We start from the raw sequence: 22,975 nt of genomic DNA on the forward strand, positions 1-22,975 counted from the left end.
CCATGGGTTGGACAAACCTCTCCACCAATAGTTTTCTTTATGATAAAACATTGTTTGCGCCGTGCAAACCACACCAACAAGAGGACAGAAAATGGAAAGCAATGAATTTAAGCAGCGTGTCACATTGCAATAATGCAAACCAAAAGCATATCTCGCAATCTATAACAGAAATTCAGTTTTTGGTCAATGAAGCCCCATATAGTACGTAGCCGGTTGACTGATCTACATGCTCAGAGCATGTCTGCATCTCGATGCCCAAAATAGGGATGCCAGTTTTGGAAGTATTTAAGCATTTATCCCTCTCCGTATTTTCCGTATGTTCAGACAAGTTTCCCAATTCTGGCCGCTGACAAAAAGCTCACCTCTCTAACCTTCAGGCTACATTTGAACTGCCTGAGGGGCTCCTAATCTATTTTTCCAGACACTTAAACAGACTCAAATGTGGGCACATCACTCGCAAATTGAGATAAATCAAGCATCTCAGTTCAGTTTCCCCAAGTATGAAAAGCCACTATATGAAAAGCCACTATATGAAAAAGCCACTATAAAGCTCACATTTTGAGCTGTAGGTGAGCTGTACAGCACTGTAGGTGTGTCACAGCTAAGGCCCATTACAATAATTGCACATTGCAATTATTTGAGATACTGTAGTCACAATTATTTCCATTCTTGTGTATAAATGCCCTGCAGACTGTGATATTTGACATTTAACAGCACAGCACAGCGTGTGCAACATATTTCTCATAAGTCCCTCAGCCCACCTTCAGCAACAGGTTTCCTGTAACTCCCCCCTAGCCCACCTTGAACACGTCACGCCTATGGCAGGTCAGCCATAGCTGTGCTATGGAGGTCGAAGGGAAGAGAAAGTCCCCTGCGACGGCTCACCATATAACCCTCTGCAGCTGCTCTGTGCGCCTCTGTGCCCCGTGGGGAGTCTGAACCAACATGCTAGGACAACTCTCTATGCCTCCTTTTGGGTGGAATTCTACAGCCTGAAATGGCCTCGTTTCAGCGCTAAGTAACTGAGTATAGGCCTATGCTTTTTTTATTTTGGTTTGAAAGATTAAAAGTTCATAAAGAACAGTACATAAATCTACAATCTTTGTCCGCCTTCTCCTACCAAACCACACGTTTGCACACACCTCACCATGCACAACACCAACAGCATGCCTGTCCAGACATACTACTTTGCATCCATGCAACTGTCATATTTACAGTACAATAACCATTTCTATGAAAGAACACATTCTTGCGCAAGACCACCAGCCTGTTTGCTGTGACGTCAACATCATCACCACTTTGCAGAGTTGCGCCAACTCCGTTCACTTCATGGGGCCAGTCCAATGGCGCATTGTATAGTCTACGGCCTTCACAGTGACACACGCGTTACATGAACCACGCGACCGGGATGATGTCCAACCCCTCAATGTCCAACCTCGCTGCCTCTGCTCCACACCAGCTCATCCTACCTCAGACCCCTCCCCCTCTGGCTGCTGTGCCGGACAGGCGAACACTCCACCTCAGTAACAGTACGCATCGACAAACACCACATCGTGTTGACTAGACTACACTAATAAGGCCCATGACGGCCACCGCCGGCAACAACCTGAAAAAGACATCTCTCACCTATCGCACGGCAAACGCCACACAACTACGCTTGATGAACGCAGCTAAAGCAGCTGCCGTACAACATGGACCTCGCATCAGTGCCACAGGTTCACAACCTCACAGGACACTGTGGAGGATTTTTGTATCGCATCACGGGGCCGGGGGGACTTGAATTGACAAGTGCGCGAGTGAGAGTGTGTGTGTGTGTGTGTGTGTGTGTGCGCGCGCAGTACACATACCATTTACCCAGGGTGTGCGTGTGTCTACAATGTGTAGCCATCCGTTACTATATGTGATGGCCACAATACTGGGTTTAAAAACACAGCTGAAACATGCAGTGGAGGCTGGCCAGCCAGCCACACACAGACACACGCACACACACCACCTCTCAGTTCTTCCGTGCATTATTTATTTCCCAGTCCCACCACGGATTCAAAGTAACCAGTGCTCTAGTACCCTTAATACAGGCATAATGACTCTCATCAGGAACAACACAGTGTTGTTTGGTTTCTAAAAGGCTGCAATTTCACACCTTTTAGCAAACGATCATTTACAAAAACATTGTATGTCCAAAACATAGCCAATCTATGCATTGGAATGGACATGCATCGTAAGCTTGTAGATCTGCGACACTCTTGTATGATGAAATAGTGAATTCATTTCGGAAAAAATATAAAAAGTTGAAATGTGGAGATAGGAGGTTTCTGCATGACAGTGACGATGAACAAAAAGCAAACAATTACACAGCCATTTAACACAAACACGAACAAAGAACATAGTGCAACACCCAGATTAAAAACCGTCTCAACTCATTCGCCACAGAGATCATCTTTTGACGCCTTTACCTAATTGGGCTCTCGTCGCAAAGATCGTCTTTCGACACTTTTTCAAATATATATGTATTGATTACGGTTCACATCTCTGTTCTGCTAGCGCCTGTAACACCGGTGCAATGAACAAATCCAGGAAAAAGACGGAAGTGAGTTTTTCTAATCTTAATATCTCAAAATGTATGTTTTGGGTGAATTGAATAACATTCGCAGGACCCGTTACATAGCGATTATTCACTTCCCGTTTCTAAATGAGACGATTAACATTGGACACTACGAGTGAGACTAGATGTCGGTGTCGGCAGCGAATGAGGTGCACGGCTCAACAATATCATGAAACTGATGTCCATGATATCTCCTGTTCAGGGGTCTTTCAGATCACTGTGCCTTTTCTGAGCAACTTTCTAATATAGTGATTCCCCAAAATGGTGGCCCGGGCCCATTGGTGGTCCAGGATATTGCAAAACACTCACATTGTAATCATAATATCGTTGCTGGTGGGCTGAAAAATCTCCATATTCAAACGTTTTGTGTTTTTGTAAATTAGATCTACAAGCTACAAATATGGAATAAAGTGGCAAGGCAATAAATAAATGTTTTCATCCTCAAAAGGTTTTGTGAGTGTGCCTTTTCTGTTTATTTTCACTGTAATGCCTTTTGCACCTGGCTCTATCTTTGGTAAGTCTTGAATCGGAACGCAGACGTTTCTATTCCTATTTTATTGATAACAGAATAGCTATGTTAGACACCAAACTTGTTTAAGTATAACAAACGCGTGGTAAATGGATATCTAGGGCTGATAGCAGCAACTGTAAGTACTGTACTACTTATTTTATGCTTTCAGCTGCTTTTGTTGGCGTGACAATCCTGAAGGCATACTACTGTATGAGTCCAAATGGCCTGTCACATTCCTTTGAGTGGAAATTCATTGGATTTAGATGAGAGACAGTTCGGAACGGCAAGTCAGGGACACAGAAAGGGGTCTTCAATCCCCCTCAAAGTTGTGTGGATTAATCCATTTTGTGCGGGAACCCCTTTTGGTGTTTTAAACATTATGTTATATAATTTAGCTATTGAAAAATAGCAGATCTACAAGCTCATAGCGCGCCACCGAGTGGCACACTACGAACTTGTAGGTCTGCTAATTTCTTTTAAATCGTGAAAATATTTATTTCAGAAAACTGGAAGATCTTTTTCAAATTTTGAGGTAAGGCCTAAATGGGTTAAATGAAGACAACGTTCAAGTTGGGTCTGTCAATCAGCATTCGTGCAGAAAAGTCTTTCTGTGAGCGTGGCAATCAATTTCTGGAACCACAGCTGTGTGAAAGGCTCCAAAACCGTCCTGCTAAAATGGAGATCAATGAAGGTTACTACTACTGTACTCACGCACGCACGACATGTTGTGAACCCCTATACCTAACCACAACATAATCTAATCCTAACCATAACCCCACCTGGATCTTATCCTAATAATCATAATTGTAACCTAACTCCCCCACAATCATTCTAACCATAAAACAACAAGTTATGCGAGGACCGGGAACATTGTCGTCACAAATTCTCAAATTCTACTATACTTGTGGGTACGTTTGGCCCTCACAATACAACAAGTAGCGCCACCCCACAGGCTCCCCCCACGGCCAGTGCACGTACACGCACACACACACACACACACACACACACACACACACACACTGCCCTTCAATGAGTAACTGGATGCAGACGCAATGTTATGTCATCTTCCAAGTCCAAATTAAAACAACAGGCCTAATTCCACTTCCCAGCACCACGTAAATGACGAGGAGAGAAAAGAGAAGTGTCTCCTGAGGAAGCCACCTTCCTTCCTTCCCTCCCCTGAGGAGACCGTGGTGGGATGCCGCAGCAATGAGCTCTGCATGCAGAGCGTGTAGTTGACCTCGACCTTGACAGCCAGTGCCAGCACACACGGCTCCCAACGTGCGTCACACATCCAGTTATGACTAAAAGCTCCTAATTTGAGTGCAGCCCGTCCACTAGATTGACGCAAGTGCAATATTGCTGTATAACAAAATGCAGTGGTATAATGGAAGGAAAGGAACAGAGTGATGAGCCACTATTAGCTGAGTCAAAGCCTCTGAGAACAAACGCAGTGGTCTGTGTGTGTTGTATATACTTGCGAGGGCCAAATGTCCCTCACAAGTCATTTAGGCATTTAGAAGGCGTTCTTTATCCAGAGTGACTTCAGGCACGGTAAACACATACAGTACAAAAACCTCAGTAATCTAGGATGTTTTAGGTAAACACATACAGTACAAAAACCTCAGTAATCTAGGATGTTTTAGGTAAACCAAGAACCCAAACAATCTGTGGGTCGTGGATCCACAGATCCCTATATTTTTGGTTTCCTACCCTTTGTTTTTTATTATTATTATTGTTGACATTCCCAAAAAAAAAGCTACATTTTTCATGAATTAAAACGGGGGGAAAAAATCTTCAAAAGAAAAAAAGACGAAAAAATATATAGGGCGCTGGTCCTTTAGGAAAAGGTAGGCACTGACCTGTCGTCTTTGCGAAAGTGATAAAACAACATTCCATGGGCTAGGTTTTCATATCATCTAGAACAGATATAAACTAAATAAAAAATGCACGATTGAATGAGATAACTGTAATGTAAGGATTGCACGGAGGGTAAATCCGCTAATTCCAGTGACGAATGGATACGCGTCTACATCTTACAGAGAAAGAGAAAGAAAACGACTTGTGCGGAATTCGCCTTGAATTTACAAGAAGTCTACAAAATTAGAGAATGTAGAAGAATTGTTATTGATGTCCAGCTAAACATTATCTTAACACAAACATTGAATGCCATTGACAATGAATGGCCAGCATTGAGTGTTTGTGTTAACACAAACATTGTGTAAACACAAACATTGAAGACGAAGGTGAGGACACAAATTGTGATTGGCTGGAATGAGATGATGTATGATGATGAGAGCACCCCTCACTTCACACGGGTCAGACCAAATATGGGCATGTCATATGTCATGTATACGTCATAGAGGCTGACATTGAGTCATTTACAGTATTTACAGCCTGTGAGGCTAGCAACATATTGTATTAGTTAACTATTCAGTCAACCAGGCAGTTAATCAAGCAATCAAGATATTCTGCAGCCATGGTCAAGGACAAGAACAGGCCCAAAGGGAAGATGTCCTCTTATGCTTATTTCATCAAGGTCCGCCGGGATGATCTAAAAAAGAAGCACCCCGAGCAGACAGTCAAATTTGCAGAGTTCTCCAAGGAATGTGCAGAGGGGTGGAGAGGCCTCCAGGCCGACGACAAGAAGACGTTTGAGGACATGGCCATGCGCGATAAGGCCCGCTTCCAGGAGGAGATGAAGAGCTACGTTCCTCCTAAAGGCTCCAGGAGAAAGAAGAAGAAGGACCCCGACGCCCCCAAGAGGCCGGCTTCAGCGTTCTTTGTGTTCATCGCCGAGAAGCGCGCTAAGATCAAGGAGGACACCCCGGGCATCAGCATCGGGGACACTGCCAAGGAGCTGGGGAGACTGTGGAACGAGCAGAGTCCCAAGGACAAGGCTCCGTATGAGGAAAAGGCTCAAGAATACAGGCAGAATTACAACGCGGAGATGATAACATACAAAGAAACCAAGAAGAGCGAGTTGGCAGAGCGCGCTGCCGCAAGAGCAGAGAAGAAGAGCGCCACACCCAGGCGGCCAGCAGCTAAGAAGGTCACAAAGGCCGTGGATGTCGTTGACGATGAGGAGGAGGATATGGACGAAGACGGGGAGGAAGACGAAGATGGGGAGGACGACGATGAGGAGGAGTCAGACGATGAGGATGAGGGAGGAGAGTGAACTTCTGAGGAATACAAAACCGCCAATGCATTGCTTGATTGTGACTCCTTTTCTCACAGTCAAGTACGCAGAAAGAGGTGGTTTGGTTTTTTTTTTAAAGAAGAAAAGCTGTTCCCAAAAGTGGGGTGTTCCAGGTGGTCCCCAGCTAAAGAATTGGTCATTCTAAGTTATGGAGGAGTTATAAGGGTCCATGACCTATAATGGCTAGTACACTGAAGGGTCCTTGAAAGCTTAGGAAGCCTTGGATTGTATGACAGTCTGGCTGTGTACATCAGCTGTGCTGAGTTCTCCAAGGAATGCATGGGGTGGAAAGGCGGAAAAAATGGAAAAAAAAGGTATCGATGTGCTTTTCTGAGACTCCCATTCAGAAACACAGTTTGGTTTTATTCTCCTGTTTACTTACAACCAGAAAAATGTATACAGGTAGTTTAATGGGAATCAACTTTTTTTTTTTCACTTTTTTTTTTCAGCAGCTTTAATGTGGAGGTTAAAAAGACGAAGTTCGGCATGAAGCCACGCCGTTATTAGACCAGTCATGTTAAAATAAAACAAAATACAAAATCTTATAAAACCCCCACTGCTAGCTACGTTAAAAAACTGGGGGTAAAAATATCTGACAAATATGTTACCAGCTAGATCAGGTGCCTGGTATAATCGGTTTTCTGCTTGAGGCATTCATGCCCACAGAAAACATTTTCTGAGCTCCAGTGCTTCGAATATAGTGTACAGAGAGCTCTACGCAAGCACTGAGAGACACGTCCGCATGGCATTTGATTGCGAGGGACAGTGATATCAATAAGCTGCACACCTCTCCAAGCGTGAAGTGAGGGGCGCCAGGTAACGTTTGTTTAAAGTGCTCTAAACAAACGTTATCAGTCCATTGACTTGAAAAAGTTGCATGTCTTCGAGATCTATATACATTTGCTCTAGTTTATGGCATGGCTCTGCAGGAGGCCTCAGATTTGGAGACGCTGATCCTCATCCCAGCCGCCATACACTCGGCTGCGAACCGGTCCAGGAAACGGTGCCATGGAACTGCGGTTCTCAAAGTGGGGTCCAGGGACCCAGGAGGTTCTTTCAGGCATTATGACGGTCCTTGAACGAATGGGCAGAATGCTGTGAAGCATACATGGGCAACTGGCGGCCCCCACCATCACTTAATACTCACATAAAAGAGGACTTTGTTTTTATATATAAATTGTTCATACATATAATTCTTTTTTTTTCCAGTTATAATTCAACTGCATAAGATTATTGTTTGGGTTCAGATGCAACACGTGGGCTTGTCGATCAGCCATTAAGCCATTCCGCGGTATACTGTGGGATAACAGTAAGACGCGCGAACGCAGATCGTAAATTGACGTAGCTCCATATATGGGCACAAAGTGTCTGTGCCCTTTGTGCCCATATATGGAGCTGAGTGATTTGTTGATGCAACACACTCCATATTTGGTCGTAGCTCCATATATGGGCACAAAGTGTCTGTGCCCTTTGTGCCCATATATGGAGCTGAGTGATTTGTTGATGCAACACACTCCATATTTGGACGTAGCTCCATATATGGGCACAAAGGGGGGACACACGCACAGACATGATCTGCTAGGTCTCATAGTAAGTGCTCACTGCGTTCGGAAACAGTTTGGGATCTCCTATTTTGGGGCCATAATGGATGATTTCATGACACGCAGTGACATATTTTTTTCCCCCACACACTCGCTGTGTGCCGATGTGGGAGGAGGGGTGCAGTCATGGCTGTGGTGTGTGAGTACCGGTATGTGCCATTTACAAATCAGCATGTGCACTGCAATTTTGTTGCGGAGTCACTTTAGGTGCAGCCAGACAGACAGTTAGTCTATTTCACTGATATGAATCCCTCAAGCCGGAAGAAAACAAAACATTTGTTTTAGGGGCGCTAGCTCCCCCTATACAGCTTTTGTCCCCACAAAATGTCCACAACACAAACATTAAATGCCATTGACAATGAAGGTTAGATTTACGTCATCTTGTCCCCACACGTCTCATATTTGCCATTGACAATGAAGCATGCATGCATCAATCTAACCCACATGTGACAATGGTTACATTTGTGTATAATCCAACTAAACTGTCACGACCTACAGAACCTACAGACGGCATAATCAGGCATGCAAACAGGCCCAAGGTGAAAAAGGTGACAGTGTGCGGGGCCAACGCTGTGCCGCGGGCAAAACCGCGGCGCAAATCTTTTAAGCGTTTATCGGTACTAAACCCACTTTGGGGGGGGGGGGGGGGGGGTGTCATGGGGGACAGTATATACTACACTGTACTGTACTAGCCCTCCTCCCGGCCTGTGTGTCTGTGTGTTAGGCTGTGCAACAGTGACACTTGGTGGTGAACAAATGCTATAACGCTATGTTTCGTGCTCGGACACAGCCAGGGACCCAGGGACACAGCCAGGGACAGACCCAGTGACACAGGGGCAGCCAGGGACAGACCCAGTGACACAGGGACAGCCAGGGACAGACCCAGTGACACAGGGACACAGCCAGGGACACATCCAGGGACAGACCCAGTGACACAGGGACAGCCAGGGACAGACCCAGTGACACAGGGACAGCCAGGGACAGACCCAGTGACACAGCCAGGGACACATCCAGGGACAGACCCAGTGACACAGGGACAGCCAGGGACAGACCCAGTGACACAGGGACACAGCCAGGGACACAGCCAGGGACAGCCAGGGACAGACCCAGTGACACAGGGACACAGCCAGGGACAGACCCAGTGACACAGGGACAGCCAGGGACAGACCCAGTGACACAGGGACACAGCCAGGGACAGCCAGGGACAGACCCAGTGACACAGGGACACAGCCAGGGACAGACCCAGTGACACAGGGACAGCGAGGGACAGACCCAGTGACACAGGGACAGCCAGGGACAGACCCAGTGACACAGGGACACAGCCAGGGACACAGCCAGGGACAGACCCAGTGACACAGGGACACAGCCAGGGACAGCCAGGGACAGACCCAGTGACACAGGGACAGCCAGGGACAGACCTAGTGACACAGGGACAGCCAGGGACAGACCTAGTGACACAGGCACACAGCCAGGAACAGACCCAGTGACACAGGGACACAGGGACACCGCCAGGGACACAGGGACCCAGCCAGGGACAGACACAGGGACACATACTGTAGCTGTCTATAGTGTGGTTGAGTGGCTGCACCACTCAAAAATGACAGATGATTATTTACTAAATCAGTACAAATCTAGTCAGTATTGAGCAAGATGTTAACATTCATGTCCTGATAGTCATAGAACAATTAATTTACTCCAACAGGAGCACTAGCCCCTCGAGGAGCACTAGCCCCTCCTATATTCAGTAGATTTGTGTCCTAAATGCCATTGACAATGAATGAATTGTCATATATCGGCTATTTTTGTCCTACACAATCCTACACATTCATTGTCACAAAAATGACAATGAATGGATGATGTATGATGATAAGGGTCACTTCACACAGGTGTGATTTAAAGAAAGAAACTGGTCCAGCACTCACACTCCCATCTCAAAATCCCTTACAGTTACACTCTTCACATCATGTAAAATAGAAAATTATATTCACTGGCAAAATAATGAATTATAATACAAATAAAATGTTTTGGGATGGTTTAGTCAACAGGGTCAGTTTACTTCATTATTTTAGCCTTAGTCAATTTAAGACATGTAGAGTAACATCCTCTCCTTATTCAACAGTTGAGCTGCATGTTTTCGTTTTTAATATATCCATTTAGTATAAGCCCTGGCTGGCACGCACGCACGCACACACACACACACACACACACACACACACACACACACACACACACACACACACACACACACACACACACACACACACACACACACACACACACACACACACACACACACACACACACACACACACACACACACACACACACACACACACACACACACACACACACACACACACACACACACACACACACACACACACACACACACACACACACACACACACACACACACACACACACACACGCGTGCTTTATTTATTTACTCATACGCATGCATGCACACACACGAGCACACAGACAGACACACACACACAGCGAGAGAAACTGACGCCGGCGCGTCCACACCACAGACAGTATAACGCAAAGTGCTAACGTTGCTAATGCTAACTGTAGCAGCTAAACTAATGGATCGACTGGCGAGTCACAGACAGTGTGTCAAAATTCATGCCGAGTCCACACAAACAGGTTTTTTTTCCGCGGAGCGACCAGCGGCTGCGCACATCATGCCGCCCAGATGCAAGCAGAAATATCGCTCAGAATCATTAGTGACTCACGAGAGTAGTCTGTCAGATAATTCTCCGGGCAGCGAGCTCGGGCTCCACAGACCCCCTCACCCCCCCCAAACATTTTTTTAACGGATTTGCATGAATCACACAGGTCCTATATTTGGGATAAAAACGGCGATTTTCGCCGAAAAGCTACACTTTTGCATGTCTGCATAATATCTATTTGCTAGGAGGTAGGACTTCCTCCTCAGTTCTTTTTTGAGGGGAGCTAGCCCCTCCTATGCCCACCTTTGTGTGCTTGTACCACGGAAATGATTCGATTGGCTGAGCAAGGTATGTGATGTATGATGATGTATGAAGAGCGCCCCTCACTTCACACAAGTGTGGTTTTTCAATAAAGTATCAATATTATAAAACTTTCAGCGCCACCTGGTGGTCACCAGTTTAGGCTTTGGTTGCCAATTCGCCCATTATAAAAAAAAGAAAGAAAATGGAATTCTATTATGCATGTCATCACCTGTACACCAGATTAGAGGAATTTTTAAAATATGGATAAAAAATCTGTGCATAATTGGATTCAGCTCGTCTTAACGTTATGGCACTTAAACTGTTTTAATGGGTTTAAGTAAAACATACTGTAGCCTACATAGTACATTTTCCACCCCTGGTTTGAGGTAGTGGAGATGTGTTACGACACCGCACCTCCCACAGAAGTACATGGGAGAATGTACTCTTGTCCTCCATGACACTGAACATCTCCAGTATACACAAAGTACACTGTTGCACTGAGTACAGCACTCTGCTCTGAAAAGACATGAAATGACATCCTTTGATTGGTCATAATAATTGACTTCCGGCTGAACCACTCACATTGACAATAATCCAGCCCATCTCCACGGGTACTCTGCCTTTCTTCAATGTTCAACGTTCACGGTTTGTTCCATTGTTTCATCTTGTGTACAGGTAGGTACATAAGAGCGCCATTATTTTGTTCTGGTTCCTCAGCATTAGTCCATCTATCTATCATCACTATAATTCACCAAGTCTCTGTCTGTCACGCGGTGGTCGGCATTAACTCGGAGAGCATCCGACCGAACGGCGTGCTGTGTTTGCAAACCCCCCCCAAAGAATGTGAATGTATCACTAATATCTATATGTGTCTCACTGTGGGTCTGAGAGGGACGCACACATTCTGTGTGTTCGGGAGATTGTATGCATATAGGCTTCCCTGATTTTAGCCAACTGTGGTGCATCCGGCTTTGTCCAGAGTCTACAAACAAACACAAAGATCAAAGCGCATCACTTCACGCTGCATTTTGAGCAGATCTGTTATTTTGATACTTTTGTGAGATGCTGTAGTATGGTCAATTACAGTATAGGCTAGGGCATTCATTTACGAATAAACGTACGACAGAAAATATGGAGATAAGGCTTCTGCCCGACAGCAACGATATGAACATTATCAACAGATGAATTCACACGATTATGCAAAAATATTGCTATTGTCTGAAAAAATTCTGATCAGGTGATTATGAAATAATTGTGACAGACTCAGTAGTGTACAGTAGTGTACACTAGTACTGAGAGGGACGAGACTAATATTCACACAGTGATATTAGTATCGTTACGTGAGGCTAGTGCTATGCAGTAGCAGTGCAGCAGTTCCGGTCCACCAATGGGACCACAACAGGCAGCCGTTAAATGGTCAGATGGGTGGGCCGCGTGCATTGTCAGAGCGCTCTGATCAATCAATCGATTGTGTTACGGCTTGGATCAATGGAACCAACGTAGTATATCTTATTGGTATGACTGAAATAAAAATGTTATGTTATCTTATCATTCAAATGTTAAGTGTTTTTGCCATTTATTTGGGGCCCACAAGTTATGATTATACTAAATTATATTATACCATTATATACTATCGTTTCACTATTATATTTATTATTATTGTTGTTGCTAAAACCTGATACTTTTCAAACTTTTGTGTGATGCTGTAGCATGACAGCATAGGGCATTCAGTTACGAAAACTTTATGAAAAAAAAAACCCACCCAAAAATATAGAGGGAGGTACAAACAGTATGTGCTTGTATCTCCCTCTAAGTCTCTCCTTCTCTGTCTCTCTCGCTCTCTCTCCCCCCCGACACGGTCGAGGCAGATGGCCGCCCACCCTAGAGCCTGACAGTTTCTTCCAGTTAAAGTTGCCACTGTCGCAAGAAAATGCTAGCTCAGGGTTTTACAATGTCCGGTCTCTGCTCTATATGAAAAGTATCTTGAGACAACTTGATGTGATTTGGCACTATAACAACATTTAATTGAAAATTATTTGAATTGGTGTAGCGTGCATTGTTACAGTGCAGTGCAAGGCATTTTTATCCCACGATTTTGCAACACATTTTTTCACCCCGCGTCATTTATCTAATGTAATCATGGGCGCTTCACTCCCCTGCCAACCTGGGGAGAGCAACGGACTGACCTCATGCTTCCTTCTGTGCATGAGGAGTCCAAGCCGCTTCTATTCACCTGCCAGGGGGGAGTGTCCCCAGTTGGACATAGCACGTGGAAGGAACACGTTATTCCAACAAGTTCCTTTCCCCTCCATCAGGCGCCCCAGCTAGCCAGGAGGAGGCAGTATAGAGACCAGGATTACTGCATGTTTTTTGTGAGGGTACTTACCCTGGTGGACACGGGGAAATGTGCAAACTCCACACAGAAAGGCCCTTTTTGCCAACCCCACCCAGGAGCCGACACCCACAGCGTCCCCAGCGGGAATCGAACCCAGGACAAGGCCATTTTCAACAACAAGGCAATTGAATGTGCTTTACACAGAACATCAAGCAAAGGCAACAATTATACAATGACATTAGGAAGCATAAAACAAATTAAATAAAAAAATAGCTAACACAATTTTAGCGCAGTGCAGAGGAGACATAAAACACTACTACACTGCGGTGCAGTGTAGTAGTGTAGTGTAATGTACATGTGGTCTGGTGCGTGCGTGTATAGGTGACACAGAAGGATGAAGTAAGGTCTCCAGGGATTAGTACACAACCTCTAGAGGAGACAATAAGAGGCAGTCAGGGGGTGGAGAGAGGAGAGGCCAAATTAATGAAATATGAATGTGTTTACTGAATAGCTGTCATGCCAGCCTACTTGAGGACAGGGGGTGACATAGGGTGGAGCGTGCGAGCGTGTGTGTGGTGCCGTGCACGGATGATGGCTTCGCCGACACAAAACAACCTCAGCCATCTTCAAACACTGCTCTAATCAGCATACAAATTACCACAATCATAATCACCTGCAGAAGTGATCATCATCATCATCAACATCATCATCAAACATCGTCACGTTCTTCATCAACTCCATCTCCTTCCTCCTGCTCCTACTCATCACTACATTCATCTACATTAACGCCGCTCCCTCCATGAAACAGAGTCACGCCACAGCAGGAAATTGAAGTTGGCCAGATCAATAAATACGATATAAAATTAAATTACCGTGGCTGCCAAGATGAGGTGAAAATGTGAAACTGGAGATAGGCGGGCGAAAGGCAGAGGTAACGCCATCCAATCTAAACAGTTTACACACACACACACACGCACACGCACACACACACACACACACACACACTGTGCAGAGCACATAATGGGCTCCGAGCCTGCATGGAATTACAGACATATGGGAGGTGTAATGTGCATTTCAATCGTATACCGAGGCATGTTGTGATACGCGCACCTGTCTGTGTTGCGTGCGCACACGTCCGCGCCTGTACACGTCCATGACGTCATCCAATGCAGTGTCTAATGCCTTATTTAGGATTGGTTGTTGTGCGCCGAGAACGGTATAGCTCACAAGGTGAGGTGACGAGTTGCGAGCTCGCAGATGGGCTAGTGGCTACAGATTGAGTCATACTACTAGGACTGCAACTATCGATTGTTTTTAGTGGTTATTCGATCGATTACTTTTTCCAGTATCCAATAATAAATCTACAAGCTCATAGCGCACCACCGAGTGGCGCGCTACGAGCTTGTAGGTCTGTTATTTTAGAAAAATCTTAAAAATGCGGCACAAATCTTTGAATATATATTCTTTCAGAGCAAACGTTTTTTTTCTTTTCTACGTCAGGTCTAAATGGGTTAATAGCTTTTCACCTATATAGGTGAAAATGTTTTATTTATTTTTTATAATCGATTAATTAGTTTCAACTAACTGTTGCACCTTAAAGTCATCATAGTGTTATAAATGATCAGTTGTCACAATGCACAGGTTTAGCAGCTATTTGGGTCCAGTGAAGCCTCATGACACCATGTGTCAAGTGTCTAATCATGGAGAAAGCAAGAGAGGAGGACAGGTAATGGAAACACACTTGACCTGCTTTAATAAGAGAAATAAAAAACATGATACCTCTGCTTTAGCCACACTTTCACAACCGACACAGGACACCTTCAACCCGCCGTGAAAACAGAGCCCCAAACAGAACCCCAATATGTCTGTGGCTCTTTTGAAGTTTTATCTCTCCTCGGTGAAGGGATAGTGATTCGTATACTCTGTCTCTCCCCCCTCCATCTGCTCATTTCAATATGAATGGGCGCATCACGCATGGGAGTTCGGTTGCCGCCGAAGCGGCAGAGATGTGAAATTGTGGGGACGGCATGGAGCGCTGCCCCGACACGCAGGGTTAATTCACAGCGCCTTTGATGTCTGTCTGTGTGTGAAATGAGCTGGTGGTCCGGACACACACGCGCACACACACACACACACACACACACACACACACACACACACACACACACACACACACACACACACACACACACACTATGTACTGTATATCAGGGCTAGGTGATGTGGATAAAATCAAATATGTCAATATTTCTTGCCTCAATATTTTGTAACGCCAATATAGTATTATGACAGTTTATGTCAAATTCAAACTTTCTCTAAACAAATTCAAACCTTTTCTATATATATATATATTCTATATATATATAAGAAGCAACATCGAAAAGAATGCTCATCTGTAATGTGTTTCTGAGACATGTGATCCCAAGCGCTACTAACACACAAGACGAGGCCAACAGTATGTAGTACATCTACGTACATACAATGATGGATAATCTTGCTATAGGCAAGGCAGACACATACTACCCAATGTCAATGCGCACGCACACATGATTTTGTAATCACAAGTTCAGAAATAAATACATGTAAATGTGACCCACACGGCCCACAGTCATTCACAATTTGAGGGCAATTGCACCCTTAGGATACACCTTTCTTCAATCACACACTAGACTAGGAGAAAATGTAAACAAGGCACGCTTGCGCTCTTGCGTGTGCACGCGCACATACACACGCGCATGCACACACATGCGCACACACACACACACACACACATTCCTCATTGCAGTGTAAATAATTGTACATGGAGAAAATGTAATATTAAGCAAGAAAATAAAATAGAATGATACATAATGTTGAGATGTATAAAGCAGCAGGATCAAGCAAATGTGCAACATCCCTTAAAAGGAGACCACAAGGGGAGCTAAACTCAATTTACATTTCTCTTTCATTTATCATATTCTTTTCCTCTTTTGTACTATACTGATTATTATGTGTTGATATGTATTATCCTGTTATTATTTATGCTACAGTAGGTTGATGAATTGAATACATAGGATGACAATGGTGTGTTAAGTGTTCATCCTTTTAGCCTAAATGTCTGACTGTACCTCGTGCGTTTACATTTCTGACTAATAAATAGTATTCAATCAATCAATCAATTAATCAATATATACATAGCATGCTCAGCGTTTCTCAAACAACGAACAAGTGGTCAAGCAGAGACAATGCCTTACTGACACTAATTGACCTATGTTTTCCTTTAATGGACATTATATGCACATTTAGTGCTCCAACAGCGTCCAGAAAATAAATCTATGAAGGTGGTGCCATCTAAATGTCTAGAGACATACTGTATACAGTACATTCAATAAATGGGTTTAAACTGTGAAGAAACAATTCAGACATTTAGCCTGTTAAAAACGGGAAAGCATCCGTGTCATTTTACATTGTAACCACTTTAACCATTATTGTTATACTTTCAGAAATAGCATAACACAAGCTCGTAGGGTGTCACATCATGCGGCGCTATGAGCTTGTAGATTTGAGAAATCGTGAAAATGCGTGACGGAGCTTTGAATAATATATATTTAAAGCAAACATGTTTGACTCAAATATTTTACAAAATGTTTTGAGGTGGGGTAATTTTGGGGGTCCTTGACATGAAAAAGTTTGAGCACCACTGACACATATAGTCTGTCATTCATAAACAGTGGAAATCAGGATATTATAATAAGTGGTCTCAGAAATTATTGGAAAAAGTTGTTTACATTAAAACATTGAAAAATGTGTTTAAATACAATGTAGGAAACTTACACTACACTACGTTAGTTTCATTAATACTACACTATACTACGTTAGCTCCATTAATCCAAGGAGGAATACAATCGATTGATTCATCATTCATTCTTTGTTCTTTCCCTCTACACCAGTTGTATGCCAAACAAGATATCTCGTACATAATATACATCAAATATGAAACGGTTTAGCTGAAAACCAACTTTTAACACTGGGCCCTGTTGCCAGGCAACGCCTTGCATACCCCCAACGGGTACAGGCTTTAGTTCCGACATACTATTGATCCGAAACCTCAATCCCTAATCTAACCATAACCACAAGCACGGGAGCAGCGCATGTCGGACCATCGCACCCCCCCAACATCAGGAGACATGTGCGATCCCATAGGGTCCCATTAAAAGTAAGATCTTCTCTCTGAAACTACGAGCGCTGTCCGTGGTGATCATCATCCATCCGAGGTTCGGATGTGATTTGTGATTTTATATCGCAACATTTAACGTGTCTGGCAAAAGAAACATTGTGAGCTATTGCTAACATAAGCCGTTCCTTACAATGGCGGTCTCCGAGGCGGGGAACCGGAAATGAAGGTACCCGTATTTGGTGAAAATGTCTTGGCTGCCTCTATGTGGCAGACAAATAATTAAGATAAACACTCACTTGGGATGTTTTTTGTCACTGTATGTTTCCACATTTGTCATATATTCACGCAAGTGAACAGCCATCGTGCGACGCTCAGGGAACAAGAGTCTTGCTCAGGGAGTCACGGACACACATCGACACATTGCTGGCCTGAACTGGAACCGAACATAGGACAAGGACACCCAGGGGCTCTGGCTCCCCAGACTCACTGACCACTCGGCTATAACCGCCCCAAACGTCCACTTAGCGCCCACTTAACGTGGCCGTTTGCCTGCGTGTTAAGTGATCAGCTGGGTGGGTCGCAAACCCTTTCACGTGAGTCCTGATCCAGAAATGGTTTGGCATCATGCAGGCCCGGCTAAATCATTTGTGTTTCATTTTGAATGCACACCTGTGCAACACCCCACCATATAGAATGTTAATTTAAAAATGCAACGTGTTGTGTTGTGAACATAATACTGCATACGTGTGCGCGCCGCACGGTAGATATGAGTTGATGTGTGGATTTTTCATGTGTGTGTGCACGCGCGCAGCCGCGCACATATGTTGTGCATGTACTTGTATGCGATGCAAAAAGAAGCACAAATCCCATCAAACAAACAGAGCCCTGGGAGAAGAGCCAGAGGGAGAGATGAGAGTGGGTCCAAACAGCAGGGTGGAGGGATGCTGGGGGAGGGGAGTTAAGCCCCATTTATACTCACGTCGTGTGACACTGCTGCGGACCCAAAATAGTCGACCCGTAAGCTCACAACGCAGCACATCTGCAACACTTTGTGAGCTTGTAGATCGACTATTTTCGGTCGAACTGCAGAAGCAGAGGCAGAGACATGGAAAGGGGGAGACAGAGATAGACAAAGAGAGAGACAGACGCATGGAGAGAAAGGGGTAAAGAGTAAGAGCAAGTGCATGGAGGCAGAAATGGAGAGATATACTGGGGGGGGGGGGGGGGGGATGAAGAGAAATATAAATCCAACACTTTTCCAGGAATTCTACAGCTATAGGTTAGGTTTGAGAAGCAGCCGCCTACCAACTACGGCAAGCCAATTAAGAGCTATTCAGAAGTGTGACCAATGATAACAAGACGAGTGCAGGCCGAGTAGGAAGACAGAGACACACACAAACACACACACACACACACAGTAAAAGCACACGGAGAGAAATAAACAAACCCTCCCTTGGCATTGGAATGAAGAAAAGCCTCAGGATAAATGAGGCTTCTCTCTAGTGCACCACGTTGTTACCTCGGCACACCATCCCTATAATATGAGCACACACCTGAGGGGGGCGGAGCCACCTCCCCCCCACTCCCTTCCGCTTACTAAAGCACAAATATGACCAGCGACACGGCAGGCTCTCTGCAAAACGTCAAACACACTGACTGTACACTACAGTACTGTCTGTACAGCCAAGCCAATCGTTGCTGTTGTGTGGAAACCTTGCATGTCCAAAGTTGTTCCTTTTTTTGAGTGGTTAAAACACTCCAAGGAACAGCAATGTCCGTGTTCACCTATGTGACATTAATGTGTGTGTTAATGTGACTATGAGCACCAGTATGATATATGAGTACCAGTAGGGGCGCTGTTGTGCCAGAAACAAAGAGAGAGATAGTGCTGCACTGTTGCCTGCTAATGAGAGAGAGAGAGAGAGAGAGAGGGGAGGGTGGGGAGTTGCACCACTCAGTTCACACGGGTGTGATTTTTAATAATGCAATGCCACACGTGAGCTTGTAGATCTGCCATTTTCACCACTTTTGTGTGACAACGTTGTCCGATGAAATGCAGTAGGTATAATAGTGTACGTGGAAATATGGAGATAGGTGGTTTCTGTCCGACAGCAACAATATACCGTAATACTGTACACAGCCACAAGCTCAGTCACAAAACACACAAACTCACTGTCTCTCTCTCTCTCTCTCTCTCCAAATAGCACTGTACAGAAACAGCAGAAAAGCAAGAGAAGATTCGCAGCGTAGGCAAAATAAAGCACGCTTCAGCCTGACAGGTCTAGGAGCCTGACAGGCCTCTAATCCTATTTTGACACAGAGCATAATGCCACATTGTCTTCCTGAAGACAATCTTCCCCAAGCCACTGGTAACTGTAGTCAGGCTCCACACGATTTGTCCCACCCCGAATCCATCAAGCAGGCAATTAGTCAAACTAATCAGGCCCCAAAAAACATACCACAGTGAATGTCAGTGAAATTTAGACTACACATTTTCCCGTTCACAGCCAAATGAGTGTGTGATCTGTGCTGAGCTAAGTGGGGCTGTGTGCCACCAACCCCCCCCCCCCCCCCCCCCCCGCACTCTAAAAAGTGCCTTCAGAGCTCTCATCTGGGTGATCCGCTGCAATGGAATCAGCAAACACGACAAATGATACTATGAGATGTTTTAGTGTGTGTCCAGAGGAAGACTTAACAGCCCATAATGGCTACATGCCCATGCGGTGCCGTCTCCTCACAGCCTACGCCATTGATTTCTTTGGTCAGCTGACTTCACTCTAAGAGGAGGAGGAGGAGGAGGAAAGCGCGGGGCCATTTCAGGACTCGACGGCGAACTCAACATTTTGGCTCCAATAAGCCCCGGTGGACTCGAGATGCAACAAAAGGTTAAAGTCCTACTATTTGTCACATACAGATTTGTTCTCCACATTTGATCCATCTGTTGGAGTGGTGAGCCACAGCCGCACTCGGGAATCATTTTGTAGTTGATCTAACACCCCAATCCAAACCAGCTACATTTATGCCAAGTACCTCAAATAGTTCTCAAACATTTACATTTCAAGGACCACCATCACTCAGTTACATTTCAGTAAATTAAAGTAACCCAGAGGGTCCATGGACCTCACTTTGAGGTCCGCTATACAGTACCATCGTGGAGATTGGATATTGTTGCTGAATGTGTACGGATGGTAGGGTTCAAGTGGTTGAAAGTGCATCGTCTAATTCAAATTGGAAACAATAATATAGTTATTTTTTTTAACAAAACACTACTGTATGGCAATCTGGCTCCAGTTCCCATGGCCTCCTACTGAGGATTCTCTTCTCGCCACATGTAGACGTAAATGTTATTGCTTTTGTGCTGGAAAAAATAATAAAAATATATATAATAATATATAAAACATGGTGCTAAAAGGTAGCAAATATAGCAAATCTACAGGACCAGAACCATCAAACCGGTGATTCTGGAGACCGCTGCTAAAACGCTTGTGGCTTTTTGCTGCGGTTTCTTCTTGAAGCCACATTTGCTTTGTTGTGTTATTCATTTCATTATGCGTTTGATAAAAAGTCATGAATGCTAATGTTGAAGCAGCATGAAAAGAAATACGGTAAAACTCTGACCTTTTCTCCCGTAAGGCTGAACTGTAGCTGAACTGCAGCCTTAAAATGTGTTTTGATCCTGGGATCAGCTGTAGGGCTGGGTTTACCACTTGAACTCTCTAGACCAGTGATCCTCAACCTCTCATTCCAAGGACCCCCAGTTTAATCTGCACATTCAAATATTTGGTTTCATGTTTTCATCTAGGACCCCAATCTAACAGTTCCATTTGTACAATCTCTGAGTTCCAAACCAACCAATAACCATTAAGGGTCCTTAGCTGGGGACCTCCTGGAATCCACACAAGGACAGCTGGGGGTCCCCGGGCCCCACGTTGAGAACGTAAACACACAAAAATGCATGGACAGAAAGATAGGATCTTTGCTCCTACACTCACTATGGTCATGAAGTGTGGGACATGACCGAAAGAATAAGGTTGTGGATACAATCGGCCGAAATTAGTTTTCTCAGACGGGTGGCTGTCATCTCCCTTAGAGATGAGTTTTCTCAGACGGGTGGCTGTCATCTCCCTTAGAGATGGGGTGAGAAGTTCAGAGACTCGGGGGAAGAGTGGCTGCTTCTTTGCGTGGAAAGGAGCCAGCTTAGGTGGTTCAGGCATCTAGTACGGATGCCTCCCGAGCGTCCCCCTGGGGACGTTGCAGACCCAGTAGCAGACCAAGGACCAGATGGAGGGATTACATCTCCACACTGGCCTGGGAACGCCTCGGGATACCCCAGGAGGAAGTTGCTAATGTTGCTCTGGAGAGGGAAGTCTGGGGCTCTGTTGCCCCACGACCTGACTCCGGATAAGCGGTTGAAGATGGGTTAAGGGTGGATGGATGAATGGCTGGATGGATGGATGGAAAAAGATAGGAAGCTGTATGTGTGAATTGTATTTTGTGTGAAAATGGGAAATGTATAGATTTAAGGAAAATGTCCCATTGGGAATGGGAAATCTATACATTTCTATGCTTATGTATGGATTTGCCAGCAGACAAGAGAAAAAGCACGTATAGATTTTCCACCCCACTGCGGGAAATGTCCAAATTTACTGGTAAATGGATTGACTTTAATCTTCGGGATAAATGTATAATTTACAGTTATTAACATTCCACATTTGACTGTCTATACACTGTACAGTAAGGCGTAGGAGGGAGGGTGGAGATTATGGTCACAAACAGTGATTTAACACTTTTTGGGCGGGAACCCCTTTTGGTGTTAGCATTATGTTATGCTTTAGCTATTGAAAAATATCAGATCTACAAGTCTACGAGCTACTACTACACTAATTTAAAAAGAGGACAGAGGTCCCTCTGTGCCCAGTTAAGATCTGGTGCTTTACCTCTGGCAGTTGAGGTTGGCAGATATACTGGCATTCCTGAGGAGCAGCGACTGTGTGCTCTTTGTGACCTGGGAGTTGTAGAGGATGAGTTTCATTTTTTTTGTCCACTATACCATGATTTAAGAAACGTTTTATTTGAAAAAAGAAAGTAGGACACTTTAATAAAAACTCTATCTATCTATCTATCTATCTATACCAGATGACAGGCTGCGACTGTGAGTAGGGCACTGGTGGAAAGTGCATTTGGTTGCCGTCGGGCAGAAACGTCTTGACTCCATATTTTAACGTTTTTGTGTAAATTAACGTCCAGGACATATATATATACTGTATATATATATTTTCCCCCCCTCTGGAGTCTGGACACTTTATTTTATATCGTGAAAACGTCCATGCAATAGTGGATGTTTTTCGCTCAACATTAAATATGTTTGCTGAAAATAGACAAACTAAAAGCTCACAACAGCAAAGTTTGTCCCTCAGTGTATAAGTAAAAAAAGAAAAAGTGGCTTCCACCACTGAAATGGAGGTGTGGAGAGAGAGAGACACAGAGAGAGAGAGAGAGAGAGAAGAGGAGAGACAGAGCGGTTTGCTGAGAAGAAGCAGAGCACTCTGTCCTTTAAAGGTAATTGCTGGGTGGTGGGGTGGGGGTAGCGGGG

The 22,975-nt window shown here is 44.6% G+C and overlaps 2 protein-coding genes across 2 annotated transcripts in view; one reads left to right on the forward strand and one right to left on the reverse strand.

Moving 5' to 3' along the window:
- The window catches only part of cacna2d2a (calcium channel, voltage-dependent, alpha 2/delta subunit 2a), a 263,548-nt gene that overhangs the window by 221,570 nt on the left and 19,003 nt on the right, over positions 1-22,975 (reverse strand). The gene's annotated exons all lie outside the window — the stretch shown is intronic.
- On the forward strand, positions 5,593-6,291 carry LOC308325837 (high mobility group protein B2-like; the record flags this gene model as incomplete). The annotated part of the gene is made up of 1 exon (XM_080778548.1): positions 5,593-6,291. One exon carries the CDS (start codon positions 5,593-5,595, stop codon positions 6,289-6,291), a length of 699 nt encoding a protein of 232 aa, XP_080634674.1.

This window comes from Protomyctophum bolini, assembly GCF_963924005.1.
Source record: "Protomyctophum bolini genome assembly, chromosome: 2".
Classification (NCBI taxonomy): Eukaryota; Metazoa; Chordata; class Actinopteri; order Myctophiformes; family Myctophidae; genus Protomyctophum; species Protomyctophum bolini.